General features: G+C 45.1%; 4 protein-coding genes across 4 annotated transcripts; all 4 read left to right on the forward strand.

Annotated features, from left to right (window-relative positions):
- Positions 1–2,608: 2,608 nt before the first annotated feature.
- GL218_06669 (putative alpha-1,6-mannosyltransferase MNN10) lies at positions 2,609–6,154 on the forward strand (the record flags this gene model as incomplete). The annotated part of the gene is made up of 6 exons (XM_033583394.1): positions 2,609–3,032; positions 3,084–3,372; positions 3,422–4,080; positions 5,217–5,700; positions 5,892–6,078; positions 6,134–6,154. 6 exons carry the CDS (start codon positions 2,609–2,611, stop codon positions 6,152–6,154), a joined length of 2,064 nt encoding a protein of 687 aa, XP_033433313.1.
- A 2,251-nt stretch (positions 6,155–8,405) lies between these two features.
- On the forward strand, positions 8,406–9,462 carry GL218_06670 (uncharacterized protein; the record flags this gene model as incomplete). The annotated part of the gene is made up of 2 exons (XM_033583395.1): positions 8,406–8,762; positions 8,845–9,462. 2 exons carry the CDS (start codon positions 8,406–8,408, stop codon positions 9,460–9,462), a joined length of 975 nt encoding a protein of 324 aa, XP_033433508.1.
- Positions 9,463–11,229: 1,767 nt separating this feature from the next.
- On the forward strand, positions 11,230–12,300 carry GL218_06671 (uncharacterized protein; the record flags this gene model as incomplete). The annotated part of the gene is made up of 1 exon (XM_033583396.1): positions 11,230–12,300. One exon carries the CDS (start codon positions 11,230–11,232, stop codon positions 12,298–12,300), a length of 1,071 nt encoding a protein of 356 aa, XP_033433507.1.
- A 2,169-nt stretch (positions 12,301–14,469) lies between these two features.
- On the forward strand, positions 14,470–14,988 carry GL218_06672 (uncharacterized protein; the record flags this gene model as incomplete). The annotated part of the gene is made up of 1 exon (XM_033583397.1): positions 14,470–14,988. The coding sequence occupies one exon, from the start codon at positions 14,470–14,472 to the stop codon at positions 14,986–14,988; it is 519 nt and encodes a 172-aa protein (XP_033433510.1).
- Positions 14,989–17,657: the final 2,669 nt, after the last annotated feature.

Below are 17,657 nucleotides of genomic sequence, written 5' to 3' on the forward strand. Positions count from 1 at the left end.
AGTTAGGTACCTATTCGACAAGTCCTCTTGATTCGACTATATAAATGTGTAGTACCCGATTATCAGTAGTGTATCCCGAGGAAATTCGTCTATTCATACTCAAGATGCCACATGTGTTTATACTAGTGACACGAAGACTGTGTCATTGACATTCGATTTTATCGTTTCTACTCGGTATGTTTCAATCGGGCTGTACAGCTGAGACTAGACATACAGAGGTACACTACGTGTCTTGGAAGCCTGATGATTCCTGTCACCAGTATTGACGGCCACCGTGGCAAGCGGCGATATTCATGTATGTCTTGATAGTGCTGAGAGGTAAATACCTAAGACAGCTCGGTATCAGCCAGCTGTACCGCCGTCTTCAAATAATAATCGTCGACGTGTATTCACCAGCTAGAGGTGAGTATGGAGGCCTATTCTCAAAGTACTTGTAGAATGCACACTATTGGTAGAAAGGAGAGCTGACAAGCACGCGGGGCCATACCTAATCTAAGCGTGACATTTCGTTTTTGTAGTTGTTCTACGAATACATACTTCCATAACTCACCCAAATCCAACTCATCATTAAACTAAGAGGCTTACTAAAAAGTTACTGTGGAGATAGTATGTTTCTAATCTCTAGTATATCGCAACATATACAAAAATAGCTAGCTACATAGACTTATTATATCATAGCTACTCGATAGCTATTTGATTTAGTCACTAATCTCCGCGAACGTTGACCAGTCTACCACGGTGAGAGAAAGTGTCTTTATATCTCAGATAGAGTGTATCGGCTATCATAAATGTACTTACTAACGTAGGAATTCAACAAAGTCTTACTCAATACGAGTATCAGCTCCCAAGAATACTCTCACTTACGTGGCTTCATCTATCATACAACAAAAGTCATTGGATTAAAATCTTACAATGTGCAGTATCTCGTTTACTTAGTCAGTAGGCCGGTGGACTTACTAACTTAGCGGAAGCAGTATTAGAGCAGGATCGATTGATTTGACTCCATACATAGCTACCTTGGCAGTCTTGAGCGATAGGTAAAACAGCCAATCAAATCCATATAATAAATACACTATTATGCTCGTGTGAAGTTCGGGTAGACTCATAGGTAACATTTCTATATACAACTCTCGTATATAGAAGGTCTAGAATGAACGACGATACCTTTTTTGGCTAGACAGTTCTCCAAATACATATCAATCTATTATGTAGTAGGCTACTTCGTACCTATACGTATCTAAGAGAGAATTAGCTTGATTCGTCGGATTCCTGTCTTTAAGGTTGGGACTTTCAAATATGAGAATAAAGATCCATCTACTATAGGTACCACCTTAATCTGAATTACCCTTTACATTATGTAGTAGACCCTGAAAATCTTAAAACAGTAGAGTTCATCTCGCCAGGGTAAAACTATCATGGGTTACTAGGACCCTTAATCAAGCAGACACAAGAAGCCAAAAGCTCCAAATTCAATCTGAGGCACGTCATCTTGTATCACAATTGCACCGAAGAACTGGGAATTTCTCATTAGGTGCATCCCGAAGACCTATCCGTCTTTCTGCTGTACGGATGAGGCAAAACGCAGGGTTTAATTGGACGGGTTTCCATGCGCAGTGTCCCGAGTTGTATGCATGCACGCTAATTAGCGAGTCAAATCTACATATTTAACAACATACATGTATTAAAAAGGGACTAGTTAACATTAGAATGTGGCGTACTTTTTTGCATTCTATCTAACATGACAGTTATGGGGAATATAGGTACCATAGCAGTACTCTTTGGTGACCTTCAAGAAAGAAAGAAAAGAAAAAACAATGGGCGGCTCGTGGGGGGTCCACTGTCCCACACTACAAATTTGATGTACTGCTTGGCTATCTGGCTATCTGGCTATCTAAGTAATGTCGCGCAGGATGGAGAGGCAAAGGAGGAAAGGACAATCTAGAAGGAGAAAAAAAAAAGATTAGTCTATTAAAGACTACCAGATACGGTTACTGTATTTTATCTATAATCCCTGCACCATAGAAGAAGGAACTATGGAACGACAACATTGAACACAGTTGTTTTCTTAAATTTGTCAATTGTATTGTCGGGTCGATCTACTTCGTACTTTTTTTGCCAGATAGGTAAATTCTCCTCCGATAGAGACCCAATCGCAATCGGGACAAGACCAATTGTCCTGTCGCCGTGTTGTTATCCCTGAGACACTCCCGTCACCTTTATTACCCGCATCCTTGAATGTGGCTTCAGCCACCTTAAGACTTTCTATTCTAACATATACCTGTCTTTGCCTGTCGACAGCCTCTCAACTTGAGGACTGCGACGGAAGGGACAGTAAATCTGGCTCCTGTCGACTCCGATAACGAAGTTTCTTCTTCGTCTTTTAGCGACCGCCCCGCGATCGCCCACCGTCGGAGACCTTCTTCCGCAGAGAACGACTCTGTCTCCGCGCCTGGTAATAATCGCGTTCCTCCTCTGCGTCTGGGCCAACAGGCCCAGTATTTGCAACCAACGCTTAGTCCGATTCCTGGTATGTTGACGACATGCGCCTCCCGTCGATTCAAACAACCCTATTAACGCGAGTTATGTTCCAGGCACACCCAACCTTCCGATGTCCTTGAGCAGGAGTCCCTCTCCCGTCCCCGGAGGAGGATGGTCTTCTCCGGGCCTAAATATCAACACTAGTGGCCGATCCAGCCCAGCGAAGGCGTCATTCTCGGGGCCCAACGGCGGTGGAGTAACTTGGGAATCTGCGAGGCTTAAAACCCAAGGTGTTACCAGTTATCCATCCTTCTCAACACACAACCAGGGCTTCTTCACCCGACATATGCGACGCATCTCGAGTAGCCTACCATCTTTTAACACGGCGACGGATGACAGATATGCAGAGAAAGAGAAACTTGGACGGGGCAGGTGGAAGGTTCCCCTCCTTGGAAGGCTAGGAGCCGCGATTACACGAATGAGTAGGAAATGGAAGATACGTGCAGCTATAGCGCTACTCCTACTCGCGTGCTATATACTATTCTATATCACTCGTAAGTCTTGGCCATAGATTCTACCTGTATAGGTAACTAACCGCGCTTCAGCCCTATGGTACTACTGGAGAAGGACAGGCTGGTTAGGAGGCGGGGAAAAGTTTGTCATCATACTTGCCGCAAATGTTGGCGGTGGAGTGATGGAATGGAAAGGAGCGCGGGAGTGGGCTATCGAAAGAGATAGTGTGAGGAACAAACGAAAGTATGTTGCGAGATGGGGTTACGACCTCGAAGTTGTCGACATGAGCACCAAAAAGCGGTACGCGCACGAATGGCGAGAAAGTTGGGAGAAGGTGGACAGTATCAGGAACAGTTTTAGGAAATATCCAAAAGCCGAATGGTAAGCAACCGATTGCGCTATGAAGTTATGTTACGCTAACGTGTTGGAGGATTTGGTGGTTGGACCTGAATACGTTCGTCATGGAGCCCTCCTATTCGCTTCAGCATCACATTTTCAACAATCTTGAAAAGCACGTCTATCGCGATATAAACGAGTTTAATCCTCTCAATATCTCCCATCCCCTTCAAGCCAACTATCTGGATCCGGAGTCATTGAGCCCGGTAGGAGACGGAAGCGTCGACTCTATAAACCTCATACTCTCTCAGGACTGTTCGGGATTTAATCTGGGTTCCTTCTTCATCAGACGAAGCGAGTGGACCGACCGTTTACTGGATATATGGTGGGACCCAGTAGCATACGAGCAAAAACACATGGAGTGGGAACATAAAGAACAGGACGCGTTGGAGCAATTATATACAAATCAACCTTGGATTCGAAGCCATACAGCCTTCCTCCCACAGCGAAAGATCAACAGCTTCCCCACTGGCGCATGCTCCGACAACGGAAATGACGCCCGCATCCATTATAAGCAGGAAGATCGAGATTTTGTTGTTAACATGGCAGGCTGTGAATGGGGTCGCGACTGCTGGGGAGAAATGTATAACTTCCGCGAGCTCAGCTACTACCTGAACCGCAATCCTTGGGAGAGGTTTAAAGAAGACCTCGTTGCTGTAATTTGGGAGAAAATAACGGGCCAGAAAGTCAAGTGTGCGTATAATCTGTTCTATTTTTCTACTTCCCCTTTACCTTGGCTACGTCAACGTACCGCTTGTCTTTTTTTAACCTTTCTCTACTCAAACTCAATTCACACCCGATAATTTCAATTATATGGTCAACAGTTACTAACTCTCGGCACTACAGTATAGGATAACTACCTTCTGGACCCGGAATTGCCCTAATTCCAACGTGGTTCCTGGTTTGGACCACTGGATTGCGTAACTTTATACTTCTCTTTCTTTGAATATTATATTATTTGTCCCTGCCTACGACATCTTGATACGTCCCTATTTGTGGCGCAATCAACGGCTTTACTTGTTGCGCAATATACCCATCTTGCGATGCAACCGGAAGGGTATGCTGAAGTCTTCAGGGTTTATCTAGTTGGCTGTCGTGTCTATCCTCAGCCTCTTTTAATCATGGACGTGGGCTAATAGGGGAAATGGTTCAGCCAGCCTGTTTGAGGGGATGAGACGACTTGGAGTAAGAGGACTGGGGCTCATGTGCATCTGTATTGCTATGTAATGTATGTCATCCTTTGACGTTATATGAAAGGATTCAATGATATTGGATATTTAAGTTGCAATTTGGTTCACTTGAGATACGTACTTGCCGATAGAGATATGTTTTCATGAGTGATTTATGCTATGATAATATTATAACCCTAATATCACACTTCAAACCAAATAGGTACCTAGTAAGGACAAAAGATACAGATGAGTCAAGCACTATGATGTAACAGCTATTATCGATGATAATACCAGGCCTACCTAACCTCCTAAGGTATTATATGTGGTAAACATATCGAAAGAGAAAGAAAGTTTGCCATGCGGGAAAGTACGGGTACGTATTAACAACATACAATAGCAATCGGCGCTTTCCTAAATGACTTTTAAGCAGAAATCACATCCGTGCATGTCACATTAACTCCTTAGGTACCTAAGGCACCTGCCTACATACCTTTAGGTAGGCGCCGATTTGTTTCCTCCGTTCCGTCTTCTTAAACTCTTTATTGTTATCCTCAAAATCGCCTCATCTTCCCTATCGGCGATCCCATAATTAACTATTCTTCTTCTTCTACACCACCCATATCATACCATATCCATATCTGATATTCCAAAGCATAGTCAAGATGCCGGCCTGGGGCAAAGGTCTCATGCAGTCTGACGATGACTACGATATCGCCAACGATCTTAGCGATATGTGCGACTGTGACCTCATATATCCGACCGAAGAAGAGGACAGATCCGGCACGATCAAAAAGCTGAACGACGGTCTGCTCTCCCAGAAGTTTGAAAAGATTCTCTCCAGTGACTTCACGCCAACTACCAGCCACCACAAGCGAGAGCGCATAGCTGTCATCTTAGGGATTCTGGCCATGGAGCTCGGTGTTATCATCGAAGACCGCCACTTGAGAGCGCTTCGAATCCTTCGGCCCTGGCTCCCTACTCTCGAGCAGCAGTTACAGCTAGTTACGGCGCTCGACGAGTACAAGAATGATGGAACACCCTGGGAGACGGGCTCTAAGGGTCTTATTGACACAAGACGAGCTGAGGAACGAGGCCCGCAGAAGTACGACCTTGGTGATGAATTCTGGTACAGTGGTTTGGGGTAAGTGGTAGACTTCCATTCTTGCTAGACTTCCTAGGTATTTAACGATCACCATTGTATCAACCATCTCACAAGGTGTATCGTCGATAATACTGGAAAATAATTCTTGTTTTAACCATCGTTTATCTGATACTCGGCGAGATGAAAAAATGGGCTAGACGGAAATTTACTAACCATACCTTCACCAATAGGTTTTCTTCAGATGAAGCTCCCTCATCAGAGATGATCAGCAAAGTCTGTATGAATTGCGGGGACAGAGACGTCGACCTTCGTTGTGGCCGTTGTAAGGCTGTTCGTTACTGCAACGCTACATGCCAGCGACTTGACTGGTCAACTCACAAGAAAGTTTGCCAGGTTCGTGACAGTGTCCGCAAATGCGTGAGTTATAGTATACCCCTTAAGTCATCTGGACCAAAACTGACAACCTCGGTAGCCTGTCCCTGATCTCAAGTAAGATTTAGAGATCAATTGCAATGTTTCTTTTGTCAATCGATGCGTTTGATTATAGTTCCATTCAAGGCGATATTTGATAGTTCAGCCACCTTACTGCTGATTCGATAGGCCACATCTTTTCATTGAGAATGAGATCTCGGGAACGTCGTGAAACGCGAGATATGCCTTGCAGGATCTGGATCTTTACTAGGTAGTGCGGGAGTTCGATGATGCACTAACACCCAAGGGAGATAGCCCCGAATATACATAGATGAATTCAATGCGTTGTGTTACTACCATCTCGAAATAGACGTTGGTAGGATTATCTATTCATGCGTCCTAAAGAAAGCTGACGATCTTCGTCCGGGATTATCCCTAGCATTTAACCTAGGTTTAATCTAGCATGCGACAAGTAGAACTATTCTACTCAAAGAATATCGAGGGATAAGGGATGGTTACTAATCTACAGATATCTAATTTTAGGCAATATCAAAGCTAACTAGTTGAAGTTAACTTAAGTTACTTTTAGCGTAATTGATTTAAACCTGTTCGAAGTATAAAGGATCCAGGTTTGAGAATTATAAATATTCAGAAAAAAAAGGAAGAAAAAAGTAAAACTACTTAAGTAAATAAAGAGAAGACATGTTGTTACTAACTTACATTAACTAATCAAATTGAGGATATCTTCAAACATATGACAATACTACAATCTCAACTCGATCTGATAACATAAGTAGGTAGTGTATAGATATGGTAGTATTTTGTTTCAAGCGTTTTATAGATCATCCACGGCAAACTCAAAGGAGGGCCGAAATGCGTAGTAGTTGCTACCCGATTTAAATTTTGATATCCAACGGTATGCCTAGAGGAAGCAGGCCGTTTCGAGCAATTTGTTTCGCCGTGTTGTTTCAGAAACGGGGTGAAGGCCCATCAGCAGCTGTGGCGCGTAAAAGTTTAGTATTATGCTGATTAACAGAAGTTGCTCGTCATATTATTTATTAGCAATGATACCTGTCACTAAAAGTATAGTACATTTAGTAGTCCATATGCAAGACATAAGGAGCTGGTCGCGCTGCCAAGGATGTGGCGCCTGTATTTCCAGGTTCGATCGGTACAATGCCAATCATTGGCTGAGGAGCTTTTAAACCTGCCCGACCTGGAAATGGTCCGCCTCCACAAAGACCGGCGTGCCGGGGACTAGCTGGACTTTCTAGTAGACTTCAACCTTCTACTTACGCCTTACTGTCGCATCCTAAGAAGCATTTTCCCCTGAGGCTCCATCTCCTACCCCGGTCCGATGTCCTACTATCCGATATGTAGACCATGTTTCTAATACAGCAAATTCGGTGGCATATCCTCCAACCAACACCATTCTAGCTCTCCGGTCTAAAGATGTGAGCCCGGGTTCCCATGCTAGCTTCATATGTCCGCGTCTCTAGGAAAGCCCGTTTCGCCAATTGACTGGTGGACGGCCTAGATCCTATCACTCCGATTTGTATTGAATAATGTGACCCTGTTCGAGGATGTTCGAATGTTCGAGCCATCCTACACATCAGGTCTGCGAGGGCTGAACATGACATATCAGATAAGTTATCAGGTAAGTTGGCTGGGATCTTCCTTGGATTCCTTAGGAAGGTTGCAAAACTTTGATCGTGCCTGCTTAATTTATTTTATGACCGGGGAAAGAAACAACTAGTTATATTTTATCTTCTCTCCGACCTTCCCTCGGAACTTCTTAAGTCTGTTATATTCGACTTGTTGTTGCCAAACTTCTTAACTCTGTGGCCAACACATTCCGGTCACCGTAGATTCCATCATTCTTCAATTCGGTCAGCCGTCGTTCCTTATGCGGCATATTACCGATTGTTCAAATTTTGTCTCTCATTATATTTACATCTACATGACTCAACTTACTTGACTGTCCGTCAAAGTAAGTGCTTCTTTGTTGCAGCTACCTTTATTCTCGACTCCACCACGTGCTTCAGCTGCTTCAACAAACAACAACGAAATATTCACCCGCGTGATTGTTCAGTCACAACACAATCATTTTCAAATTTATAACTTTTGCCTTTCAGACTCGATCTTGTCTTGTTACATATTTAAATTCAAAGGCACTGGTTTGCAACACCGACCTCGGTTCTCTCACTATACTATCATAACCTTGCCCGGCGCAAGTGATTTTTTTCCACTCATCCATTCCTTACGATATATTTACCACGCATATCTCGGACTAGCGTTCACGCTCCTTACACGAACTATATTGTGCCAACAAGATGCTATTCACAAACCAGATTTTGCGCCTCGGTAGCGCCTTAGTCCTCGGGGCCGCAGCGACTCAAGCTGCCTACACGATCCAAGATTCGTACGACCAGACAAACTTTTTCGAGGGTTTCGAGTTCTTCAGTCTCCCTGATCCGACAAACGGGTTTGTCAGGTATCAGACAGCGATCGAGGCAAATGCCCAGTCGCTTGCTGGCTTAGCCAACGATGCCGTTTACCTAGGCGTCGACTACACTACCATGAACCCTATCGGTGGTCGTGGATCCGTCAGAGTCAACTCTAAGAAGACTTATAGTAACGGTCTTATTATTGCTGATATTGCTCATCAGCCAGCTTCCCAATGTGGAACTGTAAGTACTCTTCCCTTCCCAACACACAGTCACCCGCATTCAACCCCAAGAGAAACATAGTGCCTAATCTTTATACTCGTAGTGGCCAGCGTTCTGGACTGTTGGCCAAGATTGGCCGTTTAACGGGGAGATTGATATTATTGAAGGCGTGAACCTCGATACGAATAGCACTTACACTCTCCACACTGGTCCTGGATGTACATTCTCGCAGGGCGATTGCAATGCTCCAGGAACCGGGAACCTCGGTTGTGGAACTTCGAGTCAAGACACGCAAACCTTCGCAGACGGCTTCAACGAGATCGGTGGTGGTATCTTCGCCGTGGAGTGGACTTCGTCAGCCATTAACATATTCTTCTTCCCGCGAAACGGCGACATCCCTCAAGATATCGCAGCGGGACAACCCGATCCTAGTACCTGGGGTAGACCTCAGACTTCGTTCTCGGGAGAGGGCTGCGATATCCCAAGCCACTTCAAGGAGCACCAGATCGTCTTCGACACAACGCTGTGCGGTGATTGGGCTGGAAAGGTATTTGGCAGCGACCCTGTCTGCGCTGCCAAGGCGTCTTCGTGCCAGGACTATGTAGCGCAGAACCCGGAGGCGTTCAAGGATTCGTACTGGTTAATCAACTCAGTCAAAGTGTTCTCGGACGGTTACGCGACGAAGCGAGACGGTGCTGTCCGGAGACGATTTACAGCGTAGATATCGCATATCGTACTTAGGAGGTCAGGACAGATTTTGTCGTGATCTATTCTTTTAGGGGGCGGCTTGGATTGTGGCGTCGGAAGGAGAGAGGAGGGCAGTGATACCCAGAGGTTCTAAGCACGGCGTTTTATTCATTTACTTTGCGATTTTATTCGGCAGGATACCACGGTATAGGGTACAGGGGCGGTAGTACATAAAGATACCCAATAGGCTGGGTATCTCGTTCCGATGGATAGCAAGGGGGGCTGACGTTGGGATTTTTTTTTTCTTAACTTCTCTTCTTCGACCTGTATATATTCTTCACCATTTATTCCCCCTTCTGACGCCTCGGCGTGCGGTGGATTATGGACATGCGCACATAGCAGATGGACTTACCATTCAAGAATTTATGAAGCATTGACTTTTAAGATTTTTACTCTACGTTTGACTCTTATGACCTTCCGCACTTCCAGGACGTGAACGATGCAAGTAAGTTTTCATAAGGCGATTGGATGGTGAGATGAACTGCGCGCATGTATGTGTTGTATAGTTGGGGGTTCGAAAAGAAGAATATCTATAAGGTTAGTTGTGTAGGCTTTAAACCTGAAATTTTGGTAGGCAATCTATGGTACGAGGCTTAGGTTAAGATAATGAATAACAATAAACATAACTTTCTATTACCATTCCTTGGCTTAATCATCTAAGCAGAGGAGTAAGCTCTCGAAGGTCATAAGGGCTGAATTTCGTAAGTTCTCTTATGTCTTTACGATAATACGTCAATGTAAAATACATGTCTAAAAACTTGGCATCTGTAGAGACCGCATGCCTCTTCACTATTTATTTATAGATGGGCGTATCGTTAGAAGTGCTACTTTCACGTATATAGTAGATGTAATGGTCTTCGGTTTCTCTATCCTGTAATGAGGAAAAAAATATGGCTGAGAATCCCATTTACCCATTTCGAATCCCAGTTTCTAGATCTAGTTATAGTATATACGTTGCCGTTATATCAATGCTTCGTTGCCCCTTAAACCCTAGCTCTAAATCATTCTTATAAACTCCATCCCCTCCTATACCGTAATCTAGACCCGGAATGAAAACATGGGTACAAAAGAAACGTAGATGATTTTTTTTATCCACCATAGAAAACCGTATCTTCTCTTCGAGACATGAGTTACCATCGTTATTTCGCTTCACATCTCCCATGCGCTTTCCAGAAGCGCCTGCATCAAGACATATCCCGGTACTGATGTGACCCGTTTCGGACTCCCCGATTGGTAAAGGTTTGGTTGTTCGTTAGTGAAAACAATGATGGAATGGGACCTCGTGGTTCAAGGTCCCGAAATGATAAAGATAAAGTGATTGGATGACTTCTGATGACGACAAAGAAGTATGAGCCTTGATGATCCTGTCTCGGGTCGGATGCGAAAGTGTCGCCGGCGAAACCAACCCAGTAAAGATTGCTCGCCCCGATCAGATATCGGGAGCCGCATTATGTAAAACCTGCATAGGCATACCAAAGGGTCATGCGAACGTATGCTTCGGGTTCTTGCATCCAACAATGCGGCGACATCTAAATGGCGGTGGGAGGTGTCTAAGATCACCTTTCGTCTTGTCCGAGAACAGATTCAGCCAGGATAAAGTATTCTCCTGTGAGAGATGGATAAAATATACCCGCGATCTCTAGATGTAGACGATTATAAAAAGATGTGGTGCGTGTATCTTCTCAAATGTACAACCGAATTCAACTCGTATTCTTACTTCTTCTTCTTAGTGATGTGAGTGATGTGCTTCTTCCATTATCCAGCTCCCAAGCCCAGGAATAAGAAGGCAAAGAAGCAAGCGGGTTTGAGGAGGGCAGTCGGCAGTAACGTGGTCCACGATATTCCGTACGAAGCAGCGGACGACGCACTCTATCAGGAACCTACGGGAGTAGGAACTGCGGCGACGATGTATCATCCGTACTTCAATTACTTCCCATACGGCATGGAGCAGTATTTTAAAGACGAACCCTACTACGTAACGCGTGGCTCGTGGGCCTCGCATGGAGAGGCGCTGAACGGCAGCCTGGGCGCGACGAAGGAGATCGGGGAGAAGATAGAGGAGCTGAAGGGCGTCGTCTCCGGCGGAGTCGCGGTGGCCCGAGCCTTGGCCGGAAGCACCCAAAGCACTCTCGAGGGGACCCGTGATGATATTAACAACACCCACGCAGCCGTCCAGGGCGCGAATGACGCGCTTAGACAGACCCATGATGCGATCAACAAGCACTACGACGAGCACAGCACCAAGCAAGACAAATGCGTCGCCGAGATCAGCAAAGTCCGGACGATGTTAGAGGAAGACGCGAAAAATAAAGAACAGGCGCGCCAGCGACAGCAAAACATGCAGGAAGCGTGGAACTACTACCAATGGTTTCGACAGGCGGAACAGGAGGCCGAACAGAAATCGTCGTCTAAGAGTAGTGATAGCAATGCCCAGGCCCAACAGCCAAGCACAAGAAACAATAACGACAACACAGCAACAACAACATCATATGAACGACAGGCACCCCTCGACGACCGGAAACTCAAGCGGTCAGTTTTGGAATGCCTGGACCAGATTCTCGGTGAGGCGGGTTCGCACGCTGACCGCCCCGAGCGAAACCGCCAGAGCCACACTCACTTCCATGCCTACGCCCCGACATCTCCACCGCCGTGGGGGGGTGTCCAGTACCATGCAGACCCCCGCGGCGGCTGGCAACAATTTCAGGCTTCCCCTTTTCCGGGCCGAGGCGATGCTTACCATAACGACAACGACGACGACGGCAGTACACCTCGCGGTGGTCCGGGGAAGAGAAATGGTACTACTAGATACTAGTACGATCCGGTTGTACACAACGGGGTGTGGGACGGTCGTGGCCCCAATTATTACTGAGTGGTACCGTATGTAGGTATATACATAGTGCATATGGACATTAGAGCCCAACCTCTTCCCCTGATATTAGTCATTATCGAATATGAAGTTGGAATCCTCACGTGTTATCATGGGGTTGTTGATTCTACATAGTAGTATCATTGCTCAGGGTCTAGGTTCTGGAACTCCCAGGTCCCTGTAGTGTATGTATTGTATGTAAATCATGCTGAAGCCACAAGTTCAACAGCTATGACCACTTAGTTGCCCTACCGTGATTCGAAGTTAAAAACGGACTCTCTCCTTTCATCTCGGGGTGGCGAGGATAGTGGAGAGGGCTCATTTTAGTCTTGTAATGCGCGATCTAGTTGTTGTTTGATTTAGGTGGAGTTGAAAGATGGGTCGAGATCCGTGGCAATGGCAGATGAGCGGATAAAGAGTCAAAGAGCTGAATAGAAAACCAAGATTGTATTTATGGAGGTTCTAGAAACATCGTCTAGAGATATAATTAAGCACTATGTATGTATGGAGGAACGAAACAGAAAATAGATATCTTGGTTGAATAGGTACCTAATCGGTGATCAATACGGAATATGCCCAAGTGTGTTGCGCTGTAGAATCATGCCATATTCCGTATAGGTGTTTGTAATTTCGGGCAATGAAGGAAAAATACGTTGATGTAGACCAATGAGAAATACTCTAGATATGATTATTCTCCTACTTGAGCGCGATTTATTAATTTTGTTTGCCATCTAACGTTGGCAATGAAAAGACTTTGTAACTGGAGGCAAACAAGACGGACACAGAATTTGAATCAATCGGAATTAAGTTAGACTCATAATACAACACTATCTTGCATATGAGGTACGTACTTTGTATAATTTCCTATTCCTTATATGGTACCGATTGCAATAGACTATGATTGGCTAGATAAGCTAGGAAGATCCCTAAAGGCTGTTTCCGCTCTAGCGTCGATGATCTAATTCTATAAAGGGAATTGCAAGCGGCTACGCTAGACCATCGGTTCCTGGCTAATGCACATGGGGTGTTCCAATGACAGGAGTTTATTCCCGCTTTTTTTCTTTTCTCTCGTCTTTCCTGCAGGAACAACAATGAAAAAGTAACCCTACCGAGCTACTGTAGGAACACGCTGCACGCGCTGCTTGCCAAGCTATTCGTCTGTGTTATTCTACCAGTCAGAGAGTTTTTCTCAAATACAATTACCTAACTACCAAGGTACTTATGTAGTTTTCTTTGATCTTCTTTCATGTAACTATCGACTTTCATGGTCCATGATGGGATGGCCCCATTGAACTAACTACTATTAACTGATAACTAGGCCGACAATATGGCCATGCGAATTACACGCGGATTAATGGCACGACTATGCCTGACATGCCTACCATGCAGCAATATAATTGCCCCCCCTTTGAAGTTTTAACCCTTTGTCGCAATCAAGGCTGTTTGTCGGTTGTCCATGTTACCCCCCAGCAGGGCCCCAGCAGGGGACCGTAGTCGATAAAACCCCCTTGTTTCTTCCCGGAAGACGTTTGTCGATCCACATTAATCGGTAGGTAGTATGACTTGATTTGACCTAGCTCTCTAACCGGCCCTTGTCTCTGAGGTATTATTGGAAGAAATTGGTAGAATTGACCTTACCTTTGCAGCTTTGCAAAAAATTTCCCCCCCATGTTCTAATAAAAAAGGGCCATGTCGCCAGCATCCACATCCACCGCCTATTTCCCTTCTTCTGTTTCCTCCCCTTTTAAGGTCCCCCCCTCAAGCTTCAAGCACCGACTTCGTTTCATTCCCTTTCGTAACTGAGAACCAATTTTGCATTTTTGCAACCCACGCTCCTTAAATATCTCATCAGTTACGCGGTTAACCAAGTCACTCCTTCGACAACAAATAAATAACGCCTTAACGAAGTACAATTACATACAATTCCGATCGTCACACAAGATCAGCAATATCGTGATATCGTGATATCCACGCTCCCTTCAGATCCAGTGATTTTCAAGTAGCTATTTTAGCTTGGACAATTTAGAACATTTCTACTCCGGCGATCTCGAGGAGGATATTCTAAAAAAAAGATACCCAATTTTTTTCTTCGATCAACAACCAAAAACATTCAAGATGCGTGCCTCATCTTTCATCGCAGTGGCTGCTAGCGTCGCGTCCGCCGTCGCAGACACCACCACCGCCACATCTTACCTGACGGCGACAGTCACCATCACCAAGTGCAGTCCTGACAACACTGCCTGCCCGCTGTACACGCCCTCTACCAGCTCTGTTCCGACGACGTCATCTTCGATTTCAACGCCTCCTGCTTATCCCACTACCTCTATCGCGTTGAACACAACTACCAGCAGCAGTTCTTCTACCTCTTCATCTTCATCTATCATCTCTTCCACTTGGTACCCCATCTCCAACTCCACCACTCATGTTGGACCTACTGCCTACCCCAACGCTACTTCTAGCTACGTGATCCCCACTACGTACGCTACTCTGACTTCGGTGGTTCCCACAACCCCGGCTGTTACGCCGTCGGCCTCCGCGCCCGCAGTCCCCACTACCGGTGCTGCTGGCCTGGTGTCTGTCCACTCGGGTCTTCTGATGGGTGTCGTGGCTATGGGTGCTGCTCTCCTAATCTAAGCGGAAGGATAAAGATAGATGGCCGAGGAGTTGCCAGATGTGACAATTATCCTTGGCAAACCTGTGTTCTAGCTCCCGCAAGGTAGAGCAGAACACTCAGCTCAAAAAATATTCGGACGATATTTTTCTTCACTTCTGTCCAATCACACTTTTAATTCTCCGGGGAAGGACGTTTGGCGCATTTCGGAGGCGAATATATCGGTTTAGGAAAAATCTGGCCGGGTTTGGCCGAATACCCCCTAGGCGTGACAGCGCTTTCTCTATGTCTATAATTGCAGGTTTTGTGTTGCGAGTGAGTGAGTGCGGTGCGATGCGGTGCGGTAACTTACTGAAGAGAGCATGCGGAGGAGTTGGATGGTTCTTCATGTTGCATATTCAACTATAAGGCATCGTGTTGGTTATACGGAGCCGACTCGACCAATGACAAATATTTTCCGTTGCCAATGCTTTTTTTGTGTGTTTCTTTGCTGTGAACTTTGTAATTCTTTTTGATGTAATCCTCTCTCGCCCTCTTATAGATATAGTGATCCGAGGTGAATTAGCGAAGTTCTGTATGAATTGCTGTAATTCTTATTCTAAGCTATATTAGCAGTGTAGTTATACTATATTAATACTGTAATTATAGTATAAGTCAAGTTAGGCAAACTATGTTTTAAACAATCTCAACTTCCAATACTACCATAACTCGGAAATTGAACGAGATGACTCGATGGTAAGGCCGATTTCGCTCGGATCTACGCATATAAGATAGTCGTAATAATTAATCACAGGGGGGGTTGACAGCTACCTTTCCCCACACCGGTGAAAGATTTTCCTGTTGTTGTTTAACGCGTATTATTATCTTATTGATTTGATTATCTATTTACGGGAATCTTGACCTCGTGTGCCTTCATCCCGCAACCGGGTTTGGAGGTGACATGGAGGCTTCGGAAAGGCTCCGGAGGCCGGGGCCAACATAATCCCATCTCTCCATCTCTCCACCATGATGAAACCGGTAATCCCTGTTCAGCCACGAGGTTGGAGGGTTAGACAGACCAGGCTGAAGGGTTGGGTAGTACGAATAATGATGATGATGATGATATGATATGATGATATGAATTTCCTATGTAAGGTATATATATATGTACGGAATATGTCATGCTTACATGATTCGAAATTGCTTTTGCTCACGTCAGGAACAGGGAAACCGGAAATATTATGGTGCGATGTTATTTTGATATAAGCACAGAGTTTGGTAAAAGGGAAGAAAAAGGATTCCTTTTTAATTTAATAAAAAAAATAAAAAAATAACAACAACACGCACACTCCAAGCCACTGCTTCCTTTACACGTAACATATATTATTCCCTCAACATGAATAAACAGTTGGGAAGAGTTAATAGTATAGATGCCCATCCATCCATTCATCCATCCATCCAACCAAACCATTAAGAACTCCCCGCTCTAGATCTAGATCTGCTGTTTCCTCCGTTTCCCATTCCTAAATATATATATATATATATAACACCAAAAGCATAGGTATTTTTAACCGTGAAACGAACTACACTCGTTTCTCTCGCACCTATCACACAAGGCTTTTTTCGAATCGCAGTCGTGCGGACAACCTCGATCTCGATGGTCGCACCACTTCTGCGCGAGTTCTACCACTCTTGGTCCCCGATGGCTCGTCCCAAGCGGCGATATGTCCTGGACAGCACGGAACCATGTGTGGTCGGAAGAGGGGACCGCGTGGCTGTATGTAAGCTCTGGCCGGAGAACAACAGAGCCACCACGGTCGAGCTCATGACGCACGGCATCCATTGCGGCGGCTGCGGGTGGTTTTTATTTTATTTTTATAAGCAGAGATCGACTTATGGATCGGACGAACGAATTATTGGGTTATCGCCGCGCGGCCTTCTCTCTCTTTCTCCCTTTCTCCCTTTCTCCCTTTCTATTTCTGTCTCTTTCTCTCACTCTCTATCTCTCCCTCTCCCTCTTGTAGCACGAGCACCTGATCCAATGTTAGTCTACCCGTTTGTGAGCTGTCATATTGAGGGATCTCTGGGGGATAAGCCACTACTAACCAGAGAGGAAAAAAAACCCAATACTAATACCCAAACCCTTGTAAAAACTCTTACGGTCCCGTCAATAAGAAGAAGAAGAAATTAGATGCGGTTTGCTAGCAGATGTCTCTTCTCTAATGTACGTCTTACGCACACACATATAAGGTATATATATATATATATAGTAAAAAGGGCAATCGAGCGGGAATAACCTGCGTTGGTGCGCTGCGAGAGGATTCCCGTGGCCCTTTTTATAAGCAGTAGGCAAACCAAACCAAACCCAGACCAGACCAGACCAGACTTATCTCGCCTACCCAGGATTCTTTTTTTATTTTTTTAAGCCATGCTGAGAGTAAGGCAAATCCTGCTCTTCGGGGAACACCCTACCTACAGACCAGGCTACGGGGGGTTGGGTTTAGGTTGGCTTTTCTTTTCTTTTATTTTCTTTCTTTAGAAATAATGTCAGACTCCCTTATCCGAGGGGTTGTCTCGACCAGAACTCACGTCTTCCTGGTTGAGTGGCATCTCGTCATTTCGTGCCCGCTAGTTACCAAAAAATTGTTGCCAGCCTGCCAGCCGACCATGAACCATTTATTAGCTTAGGTACATTATCCATTACTACTACTTG

The sequence above is a fragment of the Daldinia childiae genome, assembly GCF_008694065.1.
Source record: "Daldinia childiae strain JS-1345 chromosome Unknown Scaffold7, whole genome shotgun sequence".
Lineage (NCBI taxonomy): Eukaryota > Fungi > Ascomycota > Sordariomycetes > Xylariales > Hypoxylaceae > Daldinia > Daldinia childiae.